The sequence below is a fragment of the Rhamphochromis longiceps genome, linkage group LG17 (genome assembly GCF_057381845.1).
Source record: "Rhamphochromis longiceps isolate RC_006_pf linkage group LG17, R_longiceps_female_GT1.1, whole genome shotgun sequence".
Lineage (NCBI taxonomy): Eukaryota > Metazoa > Chordata > Actinopteri > Cichliformes > Cichlidae > Rhamphochromis > Rhamphochromis longiceps.
In genome coordinates, this window is record NC_140573.1 from 28,534,940 (window position 1) to 28,559,021 (window position 24,082).

The following is a 24,082-nucleotide window of genomic DNA, read 5'->3' on the forward strand; positions in this document are numbered from 1 at the left end:
AAAGACATGCATATTTTTATTCAAAAGACAAGGCCTCTTGAGATTATAGATTCTCTATAGATAAGCAGTATTAAGCTAATTCTGTTCAAAGTCATCCAGCGTTAAAGCCATCTGGGAGGATATTGCTGTTTTCTGGGTTTGGTCTCCAGGTCTCCCTTCTCTAAAGACTTTCTCCCATTTGCTCCTCTTTCTTGTAACATTGTTGCTGTACCCCTCCAGGCATGATGTTTCTTTGTGTTTGTTGTTTGTCTGTCATATCATGGTGCTCCTTCCTGTCTACCATAATCACTTGCTCTGCACTTCCTGTGCTCCGGCCCCATTCTGGCTCCACTGGTGACCTTAAGTCAAAGGAAGTAAGTCCATTCATGCACTCTCCCTTCTCCATGTCACAGTTTTGTTGTGAGCCTCACCTTTCTGTATGTATTTTCACTTCTGGCTGTGTGCAACATTTTTAAAGCATGTTGACTGAAAGATCACAATTAAATTTTGCAGCTACTGTACATTTGATTTTCCTAATAGTGTTTATTCTCTGTAATCACCAATTTGAAATCATATGCATTCCTATCTTGGGACCACTGTATGATGAGCGACCTAATTAACGTTCTTCCTGTTTAGGTATATTTTTGAGCATAAGGGCACACAAAGGATTATGGTCATCAACAACTGCTCCGCCAATGATGACGCAGCCTATTCGGTTGTCGCAGGAGATGAGAAATGTAGCACAGAGCTTTTTGTCAAAGGTAACGTGATTAATTGATCTTTTTAAAACAGCCACTAAGAATTGTTGGCTTAAGGAGCCAATCATTTAGTTTTCTTCCCTCTTGTCCAACAGAGTTACCAGTTAAGATAGTTAAAGGTATTGAGCCTGTGAAGACCACAGTGAACGAGAGGATTGAGCTAGAGTGTGAAGTTTCAGAGGAAGGTGCTCAAGTCAAATGGTAAGACTGAAAATGAAGGATTTAAACATGCTATGACTAACATAATGACACATGAATGCGACTTGTGCTATAAACAAACAAGAAAATCATTAAAAAGTTCAAACTAAAAGCTCCTTAAGGTTTGCTTTGTTACTCAAACTATGTGTATGGTAAAATATGATTTCAACCTAAAAAAGTGTTTGTATTACAAAAAATAGACATTTGAAAGAGCTCAGTAATCAGACACGATATACTGTCTGGCCAAAAAAAAGTCACTGCCTGACTTAACTTAGCTGACATAACTATTATTTTATTAGAAGAGATAATTACTGCAGTCATAAATCGGCCTTGGCTAGCAACGTGTTATTTACGGTAACACTTACTAATGCATTGAGTAAGTGGTTCCCTAATGTGGTGGTTTTGCCTAACAAACAAGAGATGCCTGTTTCAGTCCTGGAGGAAGACACAAATCCCTCTGGGAGTGTGTCAGGAAGGGCAGCTGATCCAGTGAGTAATTTCCATTTCAGAAGTGTCGGGTTATTGCCCCGCACCAAGAAAAGAAAACCTCTATGGAAATGAATAAAACTACTAAAACTGTGTGAAGAACTGTCCAACCATTATTAAAACCCGGAAGGAATCCTCTCTGTGGAAGGAATGCAGTCATGAAAAAGATATTAAATGATCATGATCAGAGATTATATAAGTGTGCGGTGTAATCCATCAACTGTAGCACTCACAGCTCCTTTTAATTGTGAAAGTAAGAGCATTTCCACTTGTGCGATGTAAAGAGAACTCAGGCTCAGATTGTGAAAGAGTGGTTCGGAGAACACGAGACATAAGACAGACCCTAACCCCACTCAGAATCTTTGGGATGTGCTAAAATCTAATAGCTCCTTCAGAAGTTGCCTCTTTTTCTCATCCAGTGTTTCAGGAAACATCAAGTGATCAAATCTTCACCATCATGTTCAGCACTTGTAAATTGTTCACTGCTTATTTGTCGGTGTGTGACCATTTCAAATGCTCTTTCAGGTTGAAGAATGGTGTTGAGGTTCCAACAGGGGTGCGATCGAGATATCGAGTTAAGTGTGAGGGAACTAAACACTTTTTGGTGATTGATGACGCCTCACGAGACGATACTGGGACATACTCCATCATGGCCTCTGGTGGCACCTCTGAGGCTCATATACAAGTTGACTGTATGAAGCATCTTCTCTGTATTTAAATTCTTACTACTGGTTGCATGCTTTCTTAAAGAAACAGCTTATATCCTGGCCTTCCTCTATACTTTATTTAGTGAAACCACTGAAGGTGTACCAGGACCTGCAGGACATGACGGTGTTGCTGGGTCAGCCCATCAAGTTGCACTGTGAGATTTACCCAGGAAATGTCCCAGGCCGCTGGTACAGGAACGGACAGCTGATCCAACCTAGCGATCGCCTCAACATCATACACAGAAATAAGTATGACCTTGCTATGGAACTCTATTCAATCAAAGCTGTTTTTATTAAACGTTTGTCTCACACATTTCTGTTTTTTCAGAGTCCACCGACTTGAAATTGCAGCCAGCTCCCTTCACGATGCAGGAGATTACACTTTTGTACCTGAGGGGTATTCACAGAGCCTTTCTGCCAAAATCCACATCATTGGTACAAAAACGAAGCTTCACTGGACAAGAGCTTTTTTTTCTCCTTATTGTTCTTTATGCTTTCTCTCTTTCTAATGACCTCGTTTGATTTTCTGCAGACCCTCCGAGGGTACTCTTGGACAGCTTGAACTTCCCAGACAACACTGTAACTGTCGTGGCAGGAAATAAACTCCGCTTAGAAATCCCAATCAGTGGAGAACCAGCACCCAGAGTGGTGTGGATGAAGGGTGAAAGGGTGAGAACCTTTGATTCTGTACTCACCCCACTACTAACACAAAAAACAACAGCGCCTTAGCCCAACTCAAAACTGCTCTGTCTGTAATAACCGTATTGTTTATGCACTTTGAATCATTAAAAATGGGCTATATTACTCATGACTATATTAATTTGTTTCATTCATTATATTCAGATATCACCCTTTTGTTATTTGGTCAGAACTGACACTCTAGTGGACACTTTGCCTGTTAGCCTGGAGCAACACTAGGCAAAACTGCCACTGGACACTGAGGCATGACAAATTATTGTCACCATGTGCAATGAACTTGCAATCTTGATAGTCAGTCTGCTATCAGGTTGAGATTGAATGGGGTCAGCTTGGCAATTATATGCAATCCATTTATGGTCATACACAGATTAACAGTGATGAAAAAACTTCAGATCTCTTGCTGTCTGCAGAAATTCACATTAACTATTTACATTCATAGTTCAGCCAGAACCTCAGAGATCTGAAACAGAAATACCTCCACAAATAGTGACGTAGTTGCTGCAGGACAGAAATGTAACTGCCAAATGACAGAGGTACTCGATAACATTGCTTTTATATAGAAATACAACCAGAAGGCAGCCAGCTGAGTCAAGTCCCCTATTACAAAGACACTCTGAGTCATTGGTGCAGACTGAGTCAGACTGATTGCAAAGTGCTGTCAATCTCTCCGCATTTATAATTTTGGTTTATTTTGGTTATTTACACACCTCTAATCTCTCCAAGCACGATTGCTGATTTTGCTGGACTGTAATTATTTGGAGACAGGTTGCCTCCCAGAATTGACCTTTGTGAAAGCAGTCACTGCAGCTCTTTGCAATCTGTCACTAAATGTGAAAAAATTCAGTCCAACCACCGATTTTGCAGCTAGATTTTTTCTAGCTGCAAGCAGGTTACCGTCTTATTTTCACCTTCTTGTGATTGAACTTTTAACGTTTGTTGTAACCTGCTTGGTAGCTAGTTAGTACCATGTCAGTGAATATCACATTTAGAGTTATAATGTAAATTTTTTTTTTCATAGAAAGACTAATTTGTGACAAAAAATCTGTTTTTATGTCCTCATATGGTACTCACGAGGTCTTCTGTGTCTTTTGCCTTTAATCTCTTTTACCTCAGGTGATTCTCGAGTCAGGTCACCGCGTCCACGCTGAGACATACAGCGACCACACGAGTCTGACAATTGAGGTCACTGAGCGGGAGGACACAGGAAACTACAAGATAGTTCTGCAGAACGAGGCTGGTGAAGCCACAGCTAGTGTCAAAATCAAGGTTGTTGGTAAGACAGTGCAGCACCTTTCAAACAAAATATAAAATACACAATTCTTAACTTGCTTTTTGAATCATTTTTGAATCATGTGTTGTCTTCAGACATCCCCGACCCTCCTGAAGCTCCCTTGGTCCCAGTGGTGGGTGGTGATTGGTGTTCTATGACATGGGAACCTCCAAAGTATGATGGAGGCTCGCCAATCTTAGGTAAACCTTGCAGCACACTTGTTACCAAGCTTTACATGCATATGTTGGTGTTACATAACACTTTCTGGCTGCCCTCTAAAGGCTATTACATTGAGAGAAAAAAGAAGCAGAGCTCCAGATGGATGAGACTGAACTTTGACCTGATCAAGGAGACTACATTTGAACCCAAGAAGATGATTGAAGGAGTGCCGTATGAAGTGCGGATCTTTGCAGTCAACGCCATCGGTGTGTCCAAACCCAGTGAACCTTCCAAAGCCTTTACTCCTCTCGGTGAGTCCCCCAAACATTTCTTAGTACCATAAACCTATGACCTATGATCTGCAAAAATTCTATTTAAGGAAGAATAATACAGTCTCACATAAGGCTTTATTATAATGGGCAAAAGTCCTGTGATAGTACGTGTCTGATCTGCCCTTGGTACCCCAGTGACACAGCTGTTCCCCCTCATACCCACTATCCCAAGCATTTTGGCTGTGACCTCCACTGGACACGCAAGAGCTTTAGAGGATATTAAATATGTCTTTATAATGGCTGCCAAATCATCTCTGGATTAGAGGTTTAGGAGATCAGGTCTGTCAGAGGGTTCAGCAGGAGTTAAATGTGATTCAGAATACAAGAATAGATAGCAAGAGCAGGGGCTAATGGGATCTGACAGGGAGACTGATGGCATACCAGCTAAAGTGAGAGGCGCCTTGGTCACGTGTTTATGACTTGCCAAAATGGATGTTTTCTCATCTTGTTCACATTCGCTGTTTAAACCCGAGTGACGAAAACATTTATCTCAACACAGCTGTTACCAGTGAACCCACCATGCTGGTCGTGGATGACGTTACTGACACCACTGTGACGGTAAAGTGGCGTCCACCTGAAACCATTGGAGCTGCTGGGCTGGACGGATACTTAGTGGAGTATTGCGTAGAAGGAAGTGAGTTAGATTTCACTTGACTAACGAACTACATGATAGTAAGGCCCTACAATTTATTGCACAAATTGTACAAAAGCAAATGTCATATGTGCATACATACACAAAGGGGTTTAAACTGCAACCAAATCCAGCTGGTATTGTGATTTTGACAGAATCAGAGATTTAGGATCAGACTGACTGCAAAACAGCACAAAAATACTGAATGCAGTATTGTGAAAGTCCATACATAGACATACAGAAAATATAAAGAAAGAATAAATCCCAAGTCACTGTGTATGCATACTCGGCCACTTCATTAGGTATAATTATTCCTGCACTAGAATATCTAATCAGCCAATCACATAATTAGATTAGATTAGATTAGATTAGATTAGATTAGATTAGATTAGATTAGATTAGATTAGATTAGATTAGATGAATCTTTATTAATCCCTCGGGTGGGTTCCTGCATGTTACAGGTGCAATAAGGGGAATGAGAGTAAGGATATAAGCATAAATACACCATATATACACATATACAAATATATAAATACAGAATATACAATATGGATAAATAGGATTGCACATTTGAGTGAGCATATTGCACAGTGATTATTGCACAGGCGAATATAAGAAAAAAACAAATATTGCAAATATTGCACAGTGTAACAAAGCACTACAGCTCAGTTGTTCCCGCCCTCCTTTGTCCTCCTGTTTCCCCTCCGCCTCCCCTCCAGTGAGGAGTTAAACAGTCTGATGGCGTGTGGGACAGAGGAGTTTTTAAATCTATTGCTTTTTGACTTTTTGACAGCAACCTGTCGCTGAATAGGCTCCTCTGATTGTTTACAACCTTGTGCAGAGGATGCCCAGCATTGTTCATAAGGACAGCAATGCAATGCATTTAGGCATGTAGGCATGGTCAATATGACCTGCTGAAGTTTAAACTGAGCATCAAAATGGAGAAGAAAGGTGATTTAAGTAACTTTGAAGGTAGGATGGTTGTTGGTACCTGACTGGCTGGTCTGAGTTTTTCAGAAACTGCTGATCTACTGGGATTTTCCTGCACAATCATCTCTAGGATTCCAAACACCATTATATAATAGCTTTAGAAGAAACTATACTATTAATATTGTAAAAGTGAAATCTGAAGCCGAAGAATAACAGTCAGTGTTTTTAAGTACACAATAAATACATAATAATTTACCAGACTTACAATAGTGCACTGGACACTATACAATAGTGTGGCTGAGTAAAAAAAAAATGAGACCAGCTGTAGCATGTAACCAATCTGTAAAACCAGTTTTATTAAGCACTTCAAGTTTTTAGCTTGTTTCTTCTAACCCACAAAATAGATGCACAACCAGTCAGACATGAAACCAGTTTAAATAGTATTTTTCACCATGACTGTATTTTTTTCCTTACAGCTAATGATTGGGTAATATCCAACAAGGAGCTGACAGAGAAAACCAGGTACACCATCACCGGTCTGAGTCCAGGGTGTAAAATTTTAGTTCGTGTCAAAGCCATCAATGCAGCTGGAGCTAGCACTCCACGTACCCTGCAGCATGCTATCCTGGTTAAAGAGGTTGTTGGTGAGCTCTTTAAAGTTCATTATATATGTTCTGCTGTAACACTGCAACAAATTAAATTAATACTGACATAAAATAAATCATAAAACGTTCCTTTATAACACACATTTTGGTGTAACTGCTCCACAGAACCACCCAAGATCCGCGTCCCACGGCACTTGAAGCAGACTTACACTCGCAAAGTTGGAGAAACAGTCAACCTTGTGGTGCCATTTATGGTAAATATGCCAGTTATACTGATATTGCACATCTCTTCAACAGAATACTGAGCTCATGTTGCAATTTGTGTGCAGGGCAAACCCCGACCGAAGGTCACCTGGCTGAAGGATGGCAACCCTATAGAGCCTTCACAAGTTAGCATCCGTAACACAGACTGTGACAGCATCATCTTCATCCGCAAAGCAGAACGCAGCCACTCTGGGAAGTATGACATGACAGTGCAGGTTGAAAACCATGTGGACACAGCCATACTTGACATACAGATTGTAGGTGAGTGAGCAAAATCACTATAAGATCATACGAAAGATAGAAGTGCTCATTGACATCAGAGTGGAGCTTTATAAGGAATGTCTATATTATGAGATTATATATCTTTTTCTCCTATTTTTAGATCTACCTGGACCTCCTCAGTGTGTGAATATTGAAGATGTTTGGGGTGGAAATGTAGCTCTGGTCTGGACCCCTCCAAAGGACAATGGGAACGCCCCAATAACAGGCTACACCATTCAAAAAGCAGACAAAAAGACAATGGTAGAAGATGGTCTCATACTGCAAATGAAAACCATTCTAGATACGCTATATCTTCAGCTCACATGCATTACTCTTTTTAGGAATGGTTCACATGCATTGAGCACTACCATCGCAACTGCATTACCATCACAGAACTGGTAGTTGGGAACGAGTACTTCTTCAGGATCTTCTCTGAGAATATGTGTGGCCTGAGTGAAACCGCCACCCAAACCAAAAAGAGTGCCCTCATCGTCAAAGAAGGTACAGCTGACTGTGTGTTTATGAGAGTGTAGGTGAGAGTAAGATCAAAAGATTTACTGTGAAAAACCAAATCTTCTAATTTCAGATGGAGGAAAATGCTTCCAAAGCTGAAACTCTGGAAGAAATCACATTTTACTTACATGCCGATATAAAGTTGTTGTTACTTTTTTGGGGGTTTTTTACAGCTCTCATCTGAAAGGTACTGTCAGTGATGTTTTCCACCCTAAAGTGAGCCTGATTCACAGCCTCACTTGTGAAACTCCAAGGGTTCGGTGTATGACTGACAGGCCCTTCAATGGTGTCTCAGTCTCAGCTGATGATAAATAAAAAAAAATACTGTCTTTCCCTCATCACATAGGGAATATCCCACATGATACCGCTCAGAGCCAGTATCATGTACAACCCCATTCCTTTACCCTTACCCCCACAGGCTTGCAGATGAAAACACAAGAGTACAATGACCACGACTTCAAGGAGGCGCCGAAGTTCACACAGCCACTTATCAACACTTTCGCCGTGGCCGGCTACAACACTACTCTTAACTGCAGCGTGCGTGCCAACCCAAGGGTAAGTGGAAGAACTAAAAGTAAAAGTGGTCCTATCAGCAGAGTCCTTTGCTGATGTTTCTATTTCTATGTGCAGCCCAAAGTGATCTGGATGAAGAATAAGATAACCATCATTGACGATCCGCGCTACCGTATGTTTAGCAGCCAAGGAGTCTGCACTCTGGAGATCAGGAAGCCCAGTCCCTATGATGGTGGAATGTACACCTGCAAGGCCATCAATGAACTAGGAGAGGCTCAAGTGGACTGCAAACTGGAAGTTAAAGGTCAGTGTGGACCTTGATATGACCCCCGGCCTCCTCCTTGGGTGCCTGTGTTCACCTGAGTCTGGTTTCCCAAATGTTTTTGTTGTATTTTTTAATGTTCTTTTAAGATATGTGCATCTTTAATGCAAACAGAAGCTATTAACGCATTTATGATCACAATCATCACTGAACGTACAGAGGCAGAGAGCCTTTGGGAAACCAACTCGACCTGGGTACGCTAGTGTTTGAACTGTGCGTGCAGTTCAGCAAAGGGACGATATAGGCGGTGGACATGTAAGTATCTGTACTGGGTTGCACCAGCTATTCGTAAATTCATGGTAAAGTCTTCATCAAGCTCCTAGCAACTTGTTCCTGGTGATTTACAAAGTTGGATTGCACAATTAAAACTTATGAAATGTGTTAGACTTGAGCAATGTGTAAGTTGGTCATGCATGGTGTCTGGGAGAGCTCAACGATGTAAAAGACAAACTACATGGTCGCAATGCCTGAAAAGGGGAAAACACTTTGGATTCTTACCAGTTTTTTTTATCTTCTAATGTTTTTATTAGGATCTTTCTTGCTTTCTTATTCATACAGTCAGTTCTTAGGTTTAGTTCCATATGACCTCAGGTTTATTTAGTCAGTTCCCTTTTGTGTTCCCAGTTTGTGTCAGTCTTGTCTTGCTTTATATGTTTCTACTGTATATTCACCCGTCTTGTCCTCCTGTCTTCCCTTGTGTCATGTTAATCCTATTCCCCTGTTCCATCTGGATGGTAGTTGCTGTTTTAGGGCAGCATGTGGCTCAGGAGGTCGAGCGGATCATTATTGGATGAATGACACTTACAGTCAAACTCGAAGTTCTTTAAATGCTCATCTTAATAGAAAGGCACCTTATAAGTAGAAAGACACATAGTAATATGCAGAGATGGGCAGTAACGCGTTACTGTAATCTGATTACTTTTTTCAGGTAACAAGTAAAGTAAGGGATTACTATTGCAAAAACGGTAATTAGATTACCGTTACTTTCCCGTAGGAACGCTGCGTTAATGCGTTACTAAAACCGTGATTTTTTGCGAGAATGTCCCATGACAGTGACGTAAGCGAGTGCGACGTTCGTGACAACAGCTGTGTGCAGATCAACAATGGATCATATATCGAGTGCGGGAGAGAGTATGAGCGTGCAGCGTTTAAAGCGTGGAAGTACTGACCTTACTTTGAGTTTGATTCCATAAAAAGTGACAAAAACATTAGTGTCCGTTGTGCGTGGGAAGAAAACTTTTTACAGCGAAAAAAACCCCTAAACTTCCAAGCAAGCACCGAGTGTGCAACGATGTAATGGGAAATTCACAAAGAAACTCGTGGATTCTTACACTGACCGCTGCGGCACACCTGCACCAGGGTAAACCTCCGCCTACGCCACTCCTGCTTTACAGGTGAAAATAGAGCACCAGGACCGCTAGTCTTTGATGTTATTTATTTCCTGCTGTGTTTTACTTGCATCTATTTGAAAGAGTGAGTGTAAACACAAAAAAAAATATTTTATTTTATGTGCTGGAATGTGTAGAAAATAGGTTTAAATGTTAAACTAATTTCTTCAAGTCAGAGAATGTTGCATATAATTAAATTTTTGCTTGATGCATAAAGTTAAAAGGTTAAAACTAATAAAACAAGTTTTAAAAAGAGACTTTGCCATTTGATTACATTTTGTATGATGGATTATGCAGAAAAGTAGAATTGGGCTGAAAGATCTATCGCTTTATCACCTACTCAGGTTGTAAATCGTGTTTTTAAAAAGTAACTAAGTAACTAAGTAATTAATTACTTTTGAAAATAAGTAATTAGTAAAGTAACGGGATTACTGTTTTGGGGAAGTAATCAGTAATTAGTTACTGATTACTTTTTTCAAGTAACTTGACCAACACTGGTAATATGTGAAGCCTTGTGTTTTTCAGAGTCACAATCTCGGTGTTTAGAAACCAGATGTGATGAGGTGGGGTGGATCTGACTGTGAAACCACACACGCATTACATAAAAACTGGTCAGTCACAAGTTTTTTAGCCAATGAGCATAACCTGGATAAACTCTGCATGACCAAGACTTACAAACTTGAAATCATTTTTCATTCATTCATTTAATATGATTAAAATGAATCACTGAGACTTAGTGGTTCATTTCAAACGGGAAAGTGTTTTCACAGGTCAAGTTAAAGAGCCGTTTTCCCATTGACTTTATAAGGACTGAAGGCCGTTTCCCAACACCTGCTTACAAACAGTCACAGATTGGTGAAGGTTTCCAAATTGACACTTTCAGCTGCTCCCTTATCCACAAAGGATATCCACAGTATGTTTAATTTGGCAGATATTATACATGAATTGCTTTTCCTGATACAACCCCAAAGTGCATTATGTCTCCTTCTGTGCCTGGGGCTGAACTAAGGACCTTTGTAGGCAAATGTGCTATTTGCCAATAACTGCTAATTTATTGCCAACACTATGCAAGCCAAGCAGCTGGGTCATTTACCATCATTGGTATAACATTTTAAAGTTAAGGGTGTCATGTCAGACGTCAGCTTTATCCGTTTTTCCTGCATAAGATTTATTTTGTTTTGTGCAATCCACTTTGATAAAGTGATGTGTAAATCTGCACTTATTGACTAACTACACTTAAACTTACGAACACCTGGTGCAACTGGTCTATGGATTCCATTTTGAGAGAATATATAAATAATAATCATTTCATGTGTGTCCAGTGTACATAATATCTGGTGACACTTTTCCATCACCACAACATGCAGACGTTTATCCCTTGTGTTGTCACACCTCTCTCTATTCAGTCCAGTCCATCCAGCCATCCTCTTCATCATCACAGCACACCACCTCAGCACCAGTCACACCACAGGAGGCAATAACATATGTAACATATGATATTTTTGTGTTTGTATTATTCAGTGTTTCCATCTTAAAATATGCTCCACAGATTCCAGTGTCTTCTTTATGCTCCACGGTTAACTCCTCATATAAAAGAGTTCAGTAATAACTCAGCTGTTTTCCCTGGTGCGCATATAACTCCATGTAAACATTTTAACCCCTCTTCTCTTCTCTTCTCTTCTCTTCTCTTCTCCCTCCTAGTCCAAACTCAAGAATTGTGAATATATGTTCTCATATAAGGTAAGCTTTCATATGGTTTTGGCATATGAAGCTTATGTCATTCATTATGCGTCTTCAAGCCTGTGCAACCTCGCTTTTCTCAGCTTGTGGGTCTCTGGCAGTCGTTCTTCCCCTTGAGAGGAGAACCAACAGAACATGTCACATTTGCATGATGGCTTTTGCCAGGTTTTTTCTAAACCTGGATTGCTGTACCTGGCTGACTTTAAAAGCTCCGTTTTGAGTATTTGAATTTATTGTTGGCGTGATATTGTGAGACTCTCTGTTTTGTAACCTGTAGCAGAAATTAGGTGAGTAAAAGGTTTGCAAATCTTCTAACCTTTGTTGAGATATCAAGTGCATCATCTGAAGGGACTGAGAAGCTCTATGCTATGAAGGCATTGACTGTGGCTGAACAACATCAAACACCAAAGAAAACATACTAAACTATATTTTATGTTTGGACCTGCCTGATGAGTGGTGTATGCATAAACGCAGCAGAAATTATATATACTGTATTTTGTAGGTTTTTGCTTGTTGCAGATGACTGGAGACATTATTCATTAATTTTTTTTTTTGCAAAGATTGCAGACCTGAATTGAAACATGTTGTGGAATCAGCTGTGCTTGTGCCTGTATGCTGTGGCCCAGTTCCATACTATGCGCTAATACTGAGCAAATATGCAGGGTTTACGCTGCGTTCACATGGTGAAAGTGACAAAATACTCGTCTCAATTTTCAGTGCTGTATTTGAGTGTGCAGAACTATTGTGCTTGTCCCTATTTTATGTCACATACAGTGCTGTGCAAAAGTCTTGAGCCACCTGTATTTTATTTTTATTTTGCTTCCAGGGAGCCAGACTTTCATGTAATATTTTACAAGTGGTGTTGAGCATTTGGGAGAAAACTTTTAGATCAAATTTTGTACACCTAGGTGAAGTCAGTGACTTTGCATCTTGTGTCACAGATCATATCATTTAAAACTGCATGTACTAAAAGTCATGCATAGTCCACATTTGCTCTAATTAATAATTTTCTTCACTACAAATTACCAAATAAATGGATGAAATTCCAATCACCTGTATTTTGTGTTTAGTGATCATTATCAGAATGCAGTATCCTTTTATTGCTACTGTAATGATAGCATGCCTTTAAACTCTTGTATACTGTGCAGAAAGACATACAAAGACAGTGTATACTATGGAACTGGGACAAACTGGGTTGGCATTGCATTCAGAAGCCATCCTGAGCACCCTCTTTCCCTCTTTAGAGCTTGTGGTTCTCTCCATTGAGTTTTATTTGCTTTTCTCTGCTCACCCTATTGCTCTTCAGCTTTTCTCCTTCATCTTCCCCTCTCTATTTTTCACTCTCCACATATGTCTCTGTGCCTCACAGCAATATTCTAAGAGAGTTTTTCTCCCTGTCCCTTAGGAGGCTTCACCTTCTATGAACTCATGCAACGTGGAGTGCCCCTACATCTGATTGACAAGTATATGACCGAGTCGAAGGTTGTTGAGCAAGAGAAGTAAAAACTGAGCACAGTGCAATAAGACATTTTTGGCTTGCAAACATCTGATGCCACTAGTTACCCTGTTCTCTCAACTGCTGAGGTCAGCAGCCTGCAGGTGGATGGAGGGAAGATGGGACAGGTGGGTGGGTGTGAGGGAGGGTATACCAGTCCGGTGTGGTATGCTGTGTGCAGCTTTGGAGCTAGTTACCATGAGAAAAAAAAAAAAGCCAGTTCATCTTCTTTATCACTCTGTTATGTTTGAAAGACTCAGCTCAGATGCATGTTGGCAGTGTTTTGGTTCTAGCTTTAATAAGGAATTGTAGTGTGAAAAAAAACAAGCTCATGGTGCACAACCAGTGTATTTTCATGTGGATTTTTGTCAGGAGTGCTTTTTGAAGGTGGCTGATTACTTCTGGGCTCTGAAAGATTTAGTTTGATGTTTAAAGGGTGTCAGTGAACTAATACGTGGCAAGAAAAGTGAGAACAGACTTGAGTAATGTTGGACAAATGAATGTTTTCACTTTTCTGATATGAATCACATTAACATTTCACTTTTTCTGTTGAGTTAGTAAGACAATAGAGAGATTTACACAAAGTCCATACATGTCATTAAACTTTTGAATTCTTGGATTCATACTGGACTGAGGTTTGATTGGGGTTAAAACATGTGTGCATGCCTTTACCTTTGTAATTACAACCTGTGGACAACAATAAAAGACACTTTAAAAAATAGTATGTCTGTTGTTGATTTCTGTACTCTTGTGTTGTAGGAATTAATCTTCTTTTCTAGTCTGTGACAGATTCACTGTGTAATTGACCTCATTAATTCATTTTAGTCATATTTATTTATTTTGCAAACCAGAAATAGCATGAGGGTTTATGGAATGAGTCATGTATGTGAGATCTGGAAAATATGTTCTGACATATGGAAGGTCTTATGTTTGAATATACTGACTTGACCATATAAACAGGGGGGTAGTTAAAGGAGACCTACTGTGGTGCTCAAAAGTTGACACAGAGTATTGACACAGGTATTGACACAGAATAACCCATTTTTTTAATGGCAAATCTCATAAAACCATAGTTTATTCACAATAGAATATAGAAAACATAAAATATTGAAACTGAGAAAATGTGCCATCTGAAGACGAAAAAAACCAAACACCCATTTTTATGGCAAAACAAATCTTAAAAAGCCGGGACAGGGCTATGTTTCACCCTCTGTTTTTAAGAACAGTCTGAACACTGAAGAAAACAGTTGCTGGAGTTTTGGGAGAGGATTTATTCCCATGCATGTCTGATAAAGGCAGGCCTGGGTCTTTTCTGTTGTATTTTTCATTTCATTATGCTCCAAATGTCTGTAGGCCGGTTCAGCACCTGCTCTCGTCTACTACAAAGCTCTGCTATTGTCTTAGATGCAGTATGTGGTTTAGCATTGTCTTGCTGAAAATCCAAGACCTTTTCTGAAAAGAAAAACTGTCTAGATGGGAGCATATGTTGTTCTAAAACCTGTATATACCTTTCCCCAGTGGAGACACCTGGGGAACACAGCTGATTAGAATCTAACTAATGAAACGAGGGAAAGCAAACTCGCCATAATGCATATGAGACAAGGGAGTCGAAGTAAATTAAAAACAGGAAGTAATGAAGACCCAGACTAAGACATGTGATGTTGACACAGGGAAAATGTAAACAAATGCCAAGGTGTGACTAACTGGGAAGAAAAGGCTCACTTGATATATAAATATATATATATAGAGAGAGAGATCATTATTTTTGTGAATAATTTTAATAAACAAACTTAGATCCAACAACCAAATGCAAGGGAAATTTATTAGGAGATTCATTTATTGTGAACCCAAACATATCATAAACAGCTACAGGAGGTATTCTTCAAATTAAGAGTATAGGTATGACACAGGTATTTGTTACACCTGTTATAGTCAGTTATAGTCATGTAAACAATCCAATCTCTGTGAACATAAAGAATCAAATCCCTCTAATGCAGCAAATTAAACCCTTGAGTTAATAACTTAGAAACTATGATTATTAGCCCAAGTACCATAAACAGACCTAGAGAATGTAGGCTAATATTTCTGATTGTTTTTATCATTTGATGTGCGATCTATTTACAAATCCACACTTTTCAAAGCTTAGTAAAAACACAACTCATGTTTACCTTATTTTTTCTTTTAAATTTACATTAGTTAATCTTTAAAAGAACAACATGATTCCAGGTGTTTTTTCTTCTAAAATTAACTATTAACTAAATTAAATAAATTTAACATTTTTTTAATCTAACTTTAGCTTTTAGTTTAGAACTAACAAAGTGAGCAAGAAGCACAAGGAGAACAGCTACACTAAGGCAGGTCAAATATGATATGATATTTTAAATGTTTGTGTGGTACTTTCTATATGTTAATGATACCACCTACACTTTTAAGAATCATCGTTTCTAAGTTATAAGGCTTAACCTACATGAATGGGCCTAAATGCATCTGCCAGTCATACAATATGTGCTTAGGTTTGCTTATATTTTAGCAAGTTTATGAGCCAACCAGATGGTTATTATCACAGTGTTATACACTCTTAGGCGCAGGCTATGTGCATTTAAACTTCCCGGTAGATAGCCACGTTATCCCTTCCGGACATTCGCTTCCTGCCGAGACGCACCTCGGCTAGAAACGTATAGACATCCACAGCGCTTGGTTCCGCTGTGAAAATGGCCTTTGCTGCTCGTCTACCCTAGACATACCAGATGAGCTGCTGCTGTCTCCTGGAGTCGGCCAACCCTGTCTGAAACACCACCCGGGAATATCAGGGAGTTTTTGCGGTACTCAGAGGAGTGACGAGGCAGAAAAATAATGCCACATTTCCTGTGGCCAGAGCCGTTGTCACCCGCTCAACTAAAGCGGCTGGAGGAGCATAAATACAGCGCCTCCGGTAGATCCCTATTTGAGCCGCCGTGTCAGATCTACTGGAACTGGCTCGTCCAGCAGATACCGACATGGATCGCACCAAATACACTGACTATTGTTGGACTGCTGGTTAATGTCCTCTCCACGTTGGTGCTTGTGTATTATTGTCCCACGGCAACAGAAGAGGTGAGTATAGCGACTGGGGCTAAAGTTTCAAATGTCTACCCATCTCTGCTATGAAAAGACCGTCCTCCATTTAGAAAATGCGTAGGCTAAAGATACACCGCAACCTGTAAGACCCAGATAGCTCAACAAATAGGATTGATTATATTTACTGAGTCCATTGGGGATACTTACTAATTCGGCAAACATTTGAGCTTCACAGCTGCTTGTATTTTAACGTCATATCTACCTTATAGATGGGGCCGTGGTGCTAGCTAACGCCGCAGGCGCTGTATTTTTTGGACTGTTCTGTAGTGTCAAACAGCTAAATTTAAATTTGGTAGTGTAAGCCGAAGTAAGCTTGGAGTCCGTCTCCAGGTTTTTCAGGAAAACCTTTTTTGCTCTTTTTTTTAAACCCAAGCATGGCCACAAGCAAGCCGAGACGCTTTAAAGGGGGTTTTAATCGTATTAGGGACGACGTGGACAAGAATAACTGATATATCGGCGGTCATGTGACTTTAGAAAGTTGAAAGGCCTCATGTGACGCAGTGCTGTTTGTGTCAAAACAGCAATTTGTTTCATTGTTTCACTTAAGGCCACTATCTATCAGAGAAGAGGCGAATCATTTAGCAGCCATATAAAAGGGGGCGGGAGGGTGTCTAGCCCTTAACCAGACAAAAATATACTTATTTAAATGAGTAAGCTGATTTTGAAACGCCTCTATATTATTCTGTAATCTAAGAATACTATAGAGAATGTGCCTTGCAGGTAGCAAGTTGACCTAGGGCACAGTAAACCTGTCTGTCCCTGCAGCAGTGGGTCCAGCTGCTCATGCACAGGTTGGTGAGTTAATCAGAGTTGCGCCTTTGCTCGTTCTAACTATGACAACCTTGCACCTGAGTCAAAGTCCATGCACTCCCACTGACTCCACCAGTTTCATCTACTGTTATTATGCATTGATTGAGGCATACAGTGTACGCTTTTATTTATGGAGAGTTAAGAGTTAAGTCCCATCGCTGTGCAAACAAACACACATTCACAGGAATTCATCGGAGCCTATGGAAATGGGTCAGAGTTTTCCCTCAAGTTACTGCTGTGATAAACTTAAACAAGTAGTCCACAAGGCTTTTGGGACATGTGCTTCATCTCTGTTGAAACACACTCTTTTTTTGTGTGTGGTTCTCTCTCTCTCAGTCACAGGCTTACACAAATGCTCTCTCTCTCTCTCTCACACACACACACACACATTGTAGTTTTGCAAACATGCTATGTTGGCCAGCATTACTGTCCAGATGGTCCATAACCTCCACCCTAGTAAAGAGGAGCTGAACTGGTCTAGTCAGCTGGAGTCCCTCCTACTACACACTTCAGAGAGATGTAGCACATATGGCACATAAGTATTATTTAAATCCAACAGTGCACACGTGTATGAATTCAAAAGCTCCATAAAATCCAAAACAAACAACTTCTGAAAATCCAATACCTCAACAAGTTACACAACCCTCTCCTCCCCCCTCATATGAATAAGAATTAAAGTTGTGAAATACAGATATGATTAGTAGAGACCATCTTGTAATGTGGTCAACAACTGCAATTTTTAAGAATTATATGATTCTAGACCAGGGTGTTACAAATAAATGACAGATTGCAAAGGAAGTGGGGTGGGTCTAAAGTGGTCCCTTGGTCCCTGTGATTTTGCAGGGGGATTTTGCACAGATTAAAATTTGGCCTGTCTTATAAGAGCTCAATTGATTTGGACTCTAAGACTGATTGGTAGTACTCAAGATCTTTGTGACTACATGAGAATGACTGAAATATTCACCAGTTACCCACATTTTCTTTAGCTCTACAACTATCTGTATTTTAAGTAGCTTAAATAGACCAATTAGGTGATTATCTGTGTTGTAAGAATGGGTGTGTAACTGTCAGTCTCCCTCTCTCGTCCCTTACCTGGCTTCAGGCTCCATCATGGGCTTTCATCCTGTCGGCTCTGGGGCTGTTCATCTACCAGTCTCTGGATGCTATTGATGGGAAACAGGCCAGGAGGACAAACAGCAGCTCAGCCCTTGGTGAGCTCTTCGACCACGGCTGTGATGCAGTCTCCACAGGTAATCTCCTAAACCCTGAAGTCTGCTGCGTTTGATTATAATAAACTGATTGTAGCATGTTAGTAAACAAAGCTTTGGCTTTAATTTCATTAACATGACTTTAATGTGCTTACCCCGGTGATTCTCTTTCAGTCTTTGTTGCTGTGGGAACGTGCATTTCATGTGGAATAGGACAATATCCAAACTGGACTTTCTTCTGTGGTTTTATTGGGATGTTTATGTTTTTCTGCGCCCACTGGCAGACCTATGTGTCCGGGACGCTCCGCTTTGGCCTGTAAGTCAAATATTTATTTTAAATGTATTTTTCTTTTAATATAAGAAAATGGTCATCGTTATTAGTTTGCAACACTGAATGATAAAATAACTTGAAGACAGTAAGCTAATTTGCCTGGCAAGCCACCTCCACTGGCAGGTCAACGTTACCCCAAAGACCGTTCAAGCCCCGTCCACATGCAAAGTGTTTAACTTGTCATGCATTGCTTTGCATGTGATAGTTGGTTGCTAGTGAACAGTCCAGGTTCCTGTTGCCTAAATAATCCTTCAGTGCATTTACCAACTCACATAGTCACGTGGGGAAAAAAGAGAGTTTCTAGGGCTCTAAGCAGTCCTTTGAAAAATTGAGTATACTCCATGATTCGGTAGCTTGTATAACCACCTTTAGCTTATTTTCCCCCCTTTTTTTATTCTGTGTGACCTCAGCAGTCTCTCGCATTATTATGGCCCACTCTTCTTTACAATGATGCTTTAGTTCATTGAGATTTGTGGGCACTGGTTTATGCACATCTCTCTTTAGGTCCCACCGCAGCATTTCAATTAGGTTGAGGTCTGGACTTCGTCATTAGAACATTTTATACTCTTATTTATCAATCATTCTGTTTTAGATTTGCTGCTGTGCCTGGGATATTTGTCCTGTTGCATGACCCAGTTTGGCCTAAGCTTTAGCTGTCGGACAGATGGCCTTGTATTTAATGCTTTTGGTATACAGAGGAGTTCATGGCTCACTCAGTGATCACAGGTCCTGTGGCTACAAACCAGCCCAAACCATCACCCTTACACCACCATGCCTGACAGTTGGTATGAGGTGTATGTGTTCCCCTGGAAGAGGAGAAAAGACCCACAGCCCATGTTGAATGGCTTGTTTTATGAGAACATCTAATTGTAGGATCCGGTCACACAGTGGCATTTAAAAATGCTGCAGTACCGATGCTGTTGTTAAACCTTCGCACTGTCACTTATCTCACACTTCCCTCATATGTTCTGCACAGGGTTGATGTCACAGAGGTGCAATTCGCCATCATAATCATGTATGTGATGTCAGCTTTCGGAGGCGTGAGCCTTTGGCAGTACACGGTAACTGAGAATCCATTTCTTCACACTCGCCTGCACAAATAGTGTACACACAGGGACACTTCCATTTCACCTCAAGTGTATAGTCAAACCTTTTTCTCCTTAGTTTTTACACCAGACAAACTAACTGAATCACTTCTTAGGCTTTAGTTGTCATGCTAGTCTTTAAATAGAATTTGTGTTTTACTTTTACTCTGTGCTGCCTTTGGAGGCTTGACTTAACATCACATGAGAGAAGTGAGAAGGTAAATATGGGTAGCTAAAGCCATGGCAACAGGTCATCTACTGGACATGATCTGGCTCAAAAAGCTGATGATGTCGCCCGCATTTGTTTGTGTTTTATTTGGATATATTTATTTATTTATTTGCTTTGCCCTCCCATCATGCTCAGCATGCTGCAGCTTTCATATAAGCACTTTTCTATTTTATAAGGAGAACGCTTCTTGTTTTCTCTTTATTTTGACCTCAATGTGTTCCCATAGTTGCCCATCATCGGACTGAAGCTGTATGCCTTCCCCGTCATGGGCATCATCGGGGGAGCCCTGTACTCCTGTTACAACTATTTCTATGTCATTTTGAATGGAGGGGTTGGCAAAAATGGCTCCACTGTGGCTGTAAGTTGTAAATACAGCATTATTTTAATATTTTAAAAAAATGTGTAAAGCGCAAAAACTAATCAATGTTTCTGCTCTTCAGGACACCAGCGTGCTGAGTCCCGGTTTGCACATCAGCCTCATCCTTACACTGGCCTTCATCATTTTCAAGAAGTCATCCAGCCACCTGTTTGAGCACCACCCCTGTTTGTACCTGCTCACCTTTGGAATGGTTATCGCCAAGATTTCCAACAAGCTGGTGGTACGTTGGTGTTCTCTTAATTGCCTGAATGAACTGTCACATATCTTCTTTTGTCTGTTTTAACCCATCGTTTAACCCAGTGTTTAACCTGTGTTTTCTTTCTTTCTTGAATCTTCTCTGTAGATGGCACACATGACCAAGAGTGAGTTATACCTACCAGACCCAGCCTTTATTGGGCCTGGCCTCCTATTCCTCAACCAGTACTTTAACAGCTTCATTGACGAACACATAGTCCTCTGGATCGCCATGGTTAGTACTGATCTCACAGGTGTCTTTGTTTAAAATGCAGCCCCACCCTTTTTGTCACCTCTAAGTAGCCACATTCTTTGCTCTTCTACCTATATGTGTATATAGTTAATACCTTAAATTATTTTCCTTGCATACTTTATTTAGTTGAGAGCTTTTCATTATAATGATAACAATAGAGAAATAAGATTGGAGCGTAGTGCCTTGATATACTTGTAGGACTTGTCAGCGTTGATGACTAATACGCACACAGTTAAATCAACTTCTCATAAGCACAGCGGCTTTCATTTCTGTCTGTGGGACTCTTATCTCTGCTAGTTGCCATCTAATCATTATAGTTGTGGTTCAAAGAGCACAAAGTTTCTACAATGCAAGTGAGATGACTTGTGATAAACCTTCCTTTGACACCCATGACTCGTGTTGTATCTCACACGCTGTTGCAAACCCCTACAGGGTTTCCAGCTGATCAGCTTTGAAAGGATAAATACAGTTTAAAAACTTTACACTTCAAAAGAACTTTACAGCCATGTTCTCTGCTATAAATGGTAATCTTTTGTCAGTGTGACGGCCGAGATGGTGCGCTGATATTCACTCAGAGTCAACAAATATATTAATAGCTGATGGGAAACCACCATTTGAATTTGGAGCCAGCGTAGGTGTGCAAACACGTTTTCCTCATTTGACACTGACATGCCACACTAGGGAGGGCAAAAGTATTACTAATGTCAGTAATCACATCCCGGTATTACAGATTCTGGCTTACTGGTTTTCCTTATAGCAATACTTATTGTCCATCTAAACATGCGTGTTAGGATCATTTTATAAATAATAGCCATCCATGACAACAAGAAAATATGTGATTGCATAAACAGGAAGCAGGAAGTTGGTTACTTAGTTTTCAAAGTGTGTGTCAGTCCTTCAGCCCTCAACAACCAGAAGCTTGTGCGTGTCTCGGGGTATGGCAGTGAACTGCTTTACTTTTTAAATGGAGGAAAGGAAACTGCTACAAAACTAAAGATTTCCATGTAAATTACTTCCTTGCGGTATCTAGTGGCTGTTCTTGTATCATCCTTTGTGGTACCATTTAATGATGCTGTCTGTTAGGGACCTGTATTGCATCTGAAATTACTATATCACCTAACATAGTACGTCTTTATTATTTTTGCTCCAGGTCCTCTCCAGTGTGGATTTGATACGCTACTGCACGGGCGTGTGCCTCCAGATCGCCTCCCACCTGCGCATCCACGTCTTTAGCATCACAACGCCGAGCCAGCTGCACCGCGACTGACGCTTTGCCCGGCGGGAGGAGGCGGGAGGGGACGCAGATCTCTTCCCGCTCCTGAAAGCAGACAGCGACCACGATGACGAGGAGAAACCCTCGACCTCGAGCCACTGCAGCCTTGACAAAGTAACCACTTCAGATTAAAACTCACACCCACTAAGAGGAAAGATAAAACTACCGTGATACAAAAAAAGAAGGAAAAAAAAAACAACCAAGCATGGATCTGTTGAATGAAAAATTAACCCAAGTTTCCCTTGAAAACCCAGTTGCCTGATGAAGTCTTTCAGATTTTAATTTCAAGGTAAATGCATGTTGTTAGATTTAATTTTTTGAACATCATTTGGCACTTCCAGCTTATTCAACACAAAATACCAAAAAAAAAAAAAAAATCTTTTAATAGGTATTTTTTAGCTTGGGCAAATATCAAAGCATTTAAGTGAGCTTTAAATATGGAGACATGTTCCTCATGGATTGTTGTACAATTAACTAAACACATAAATATGACAATCACGAGTGACAATTTAAGTAAAATTTCTTTGATATCTGCTGAATCTGAATCAAATACCTGTTAAGAGTTTTCTTAATGACTTGTTTTAATTTGTTAAATTAAATAAGACTGAATTTGATACAAATTAGGGCTTTAAAGAAACTTTTTTTTTAAATAAACTTATAGACCTTAAAATAATTTCCAATAAGGTTTCCAATTTGGACCGGCAGGTTGTCAGCGAGCTGCATCGAAGGGTAACGATCGTGTGTTAATGCTGAAAATGATGACGTGTCTAAAGTTAGGCCGATCTCACAAACCCCACTGCAGTTGTTTTTTTTGTTTTTTGTTTTTGTTTCGACTCATCTCATCCTGCAGTCGTGGAAAACAATCCTTAAAAACATCTTCTCCGGCCTCTGGAGCACCGTCGACCGATGAAGCGTCAACACTCGGCTTGTTCTGCTTTCTCTGTTCTTCTCCCTGAAGGGCTAATGATTTTGTGTGATTGTACAGAATTGAACTGAAGATGCCTTAAATATTTTTGTTGTAATTACTGTTTAACTTGTGAATATTTAAAGCAGCTTTGTACATTTTTTTCCCACTCAGTATCACACCAGATACAGTAATAATAGAACACTATCCTGGAAGGTTTTTTTTTTTTTTTTTTTAACTATTCACTCATGTTCATTTATGCATAATTGTTATGTATATGTGACCGATTTCTTTTTTTAATTAAGTTTTGTTGGATTATTAGTAATTGTGTAGTGAATCTCAATGAAGGGTTGTAATCAGAATGAAACATCATTCAGGATCATTTGGGTAAAAAGGGACATTTCTGTAGAGCCGGTAAAAGATTTGAGGGCGTGTATTTTTTATTTTATTTTGAAAATTGCCATTGTCGTCCCCTTAGATTCTGACACTATACTCCTGTCTCGAGAAGCTTATTTATGGATGGACTTTAGAGCTATGCATTTCAAAGGTACAACTATGGTTCAAAATCACTTTGTTGCACTGTAATGCAGTGAAACACCTTTCTACTAACAGACATGAGTGGAAAAGATTGTAATAAAGAAAATATTTTTCATCCATTTTGATTGTTCCTGTCATTGGTGGAAAAAAGTACTGCAACACTACCTTGTAAAAATACTGCAAAGTGACTCAGGCTTTGAACACAGCATAGTTTTTGGTTTCCCAGATGAGCTGGTCTGATCTAAGGAGGATTTTCTCACAAAGCCATCTTGAGTTTCCAGAGAATGGTCAGCAAAAAATAAAGCGTATGCCTTGATGTCAGAGAAGAACAGCATGTCCACCCTTCATGACCTCACTGTAGCCATCTTCTGATGACAGCTTCCAGCAGGAATACACATCTCTTAATGTTTAGATATTTCAAACTGTTTCTTGAACATGACAATAAAAAAAACACCGGCTATCATATCTCAAC

The 24,082-nt window shown here is 40.0% G+C and overlaps 2 protein-coding genes across 2 annotated transcripts in view; both read left to right on the forward strand.

Moving 5' to 3' along the window:
* mybpc1 (myosin binding protein C1) overlaps positions 1-13,971 on the forward strand; it is a 35,892-nt gene extending 21,921 nt beyond the window's left edge. The window contains exons 15-33 of the mRNA XM_085385966.1: positions 345-353; positions 616-740; positions 833-938; positions 1,947-2,113; positions 2,212-2,377; positions 2,457-2,563; positions 2,661-2,797; positions 3,941-4,100; positions 4,193-4,297; positions 4,379-4,567; positions 5,088-5,222; positions 6,626-6,793; positions 6,920-7,008; positions 7,084-7,279; positions 7,401-7,540; positions 7,621-7,780; positions 8,211-8,347; positions 8,423-8,609; positions 13,161-13,971. Coding sequence (XP_085242092.1) covers positions 345-353; positions 616-740; positions 833-938; positions 1,947-2,113; positions 2,212-2,377; positions 2,457-2,563; positions 2,661-2,797; positions 3,941-4,100; positions 4,193-4,297; positions 4,379-4,567; positions 5,088-5,222; positions 6,626-6,793; positions 6,920-7,008; positions 7,084-7,279; positions 7,401-7,540; positions 7,621-7,780; positions 8,211-8,347; positions 8,423-8,609; positions 13,161-13,258 — 2,581 coding nt within the window. The 3' untranslated portion in view covers positions 13,259-13,971. The remainder of the gene's footprint in view (positions 1-344; positions 354-615; positions 741-832; positions 939-1,946; positions 2,114-2,211; positions 2,378-2,456; positions 2,564-2,660; positions 2,798-3,940; positions 4,101-4,192; positions 4,298-4,378; positions 4,568-5,087; positions 5,223-6,625; positions 6,794-6,919; positions 7,009-7,083; positions 7,280-7,400; positions 7,541-7,620; positions 7,781-8,210; positions 8,348-8,422; positions 8,610-13,160) is intronic.
* Positions 13,972-15,903: 1,932 nt separating this feature from the next.
* On the forward strand, positions 15,904-23,316 carry chpt1 (choline phosphotransferase 1). The gene is made up of 8 exons (XM_085386190.1): positions 15,904-16,343; positions 18,280-18,427; positions 18,560-18,701; positions 19,693-19,777; positions 20,257-20,388; positions 20,471-20,629; positions 20,753-20,878; positions 22,047-23,316. Exons 1-8 carry the CDS (start codon positions 16,104-16,106, stop codon positions 22,161-22,163), a joined length of 1,149 nt encoding a protein of 382 aa, XP_085242316.1. The 5' UTR covers positions 15,904-16,103; the 3' UTR covers positions 22,164-23,316.
* The last annotated feature ends 766 nt before the right edge of the window (positions 23,317-24,082 follow it).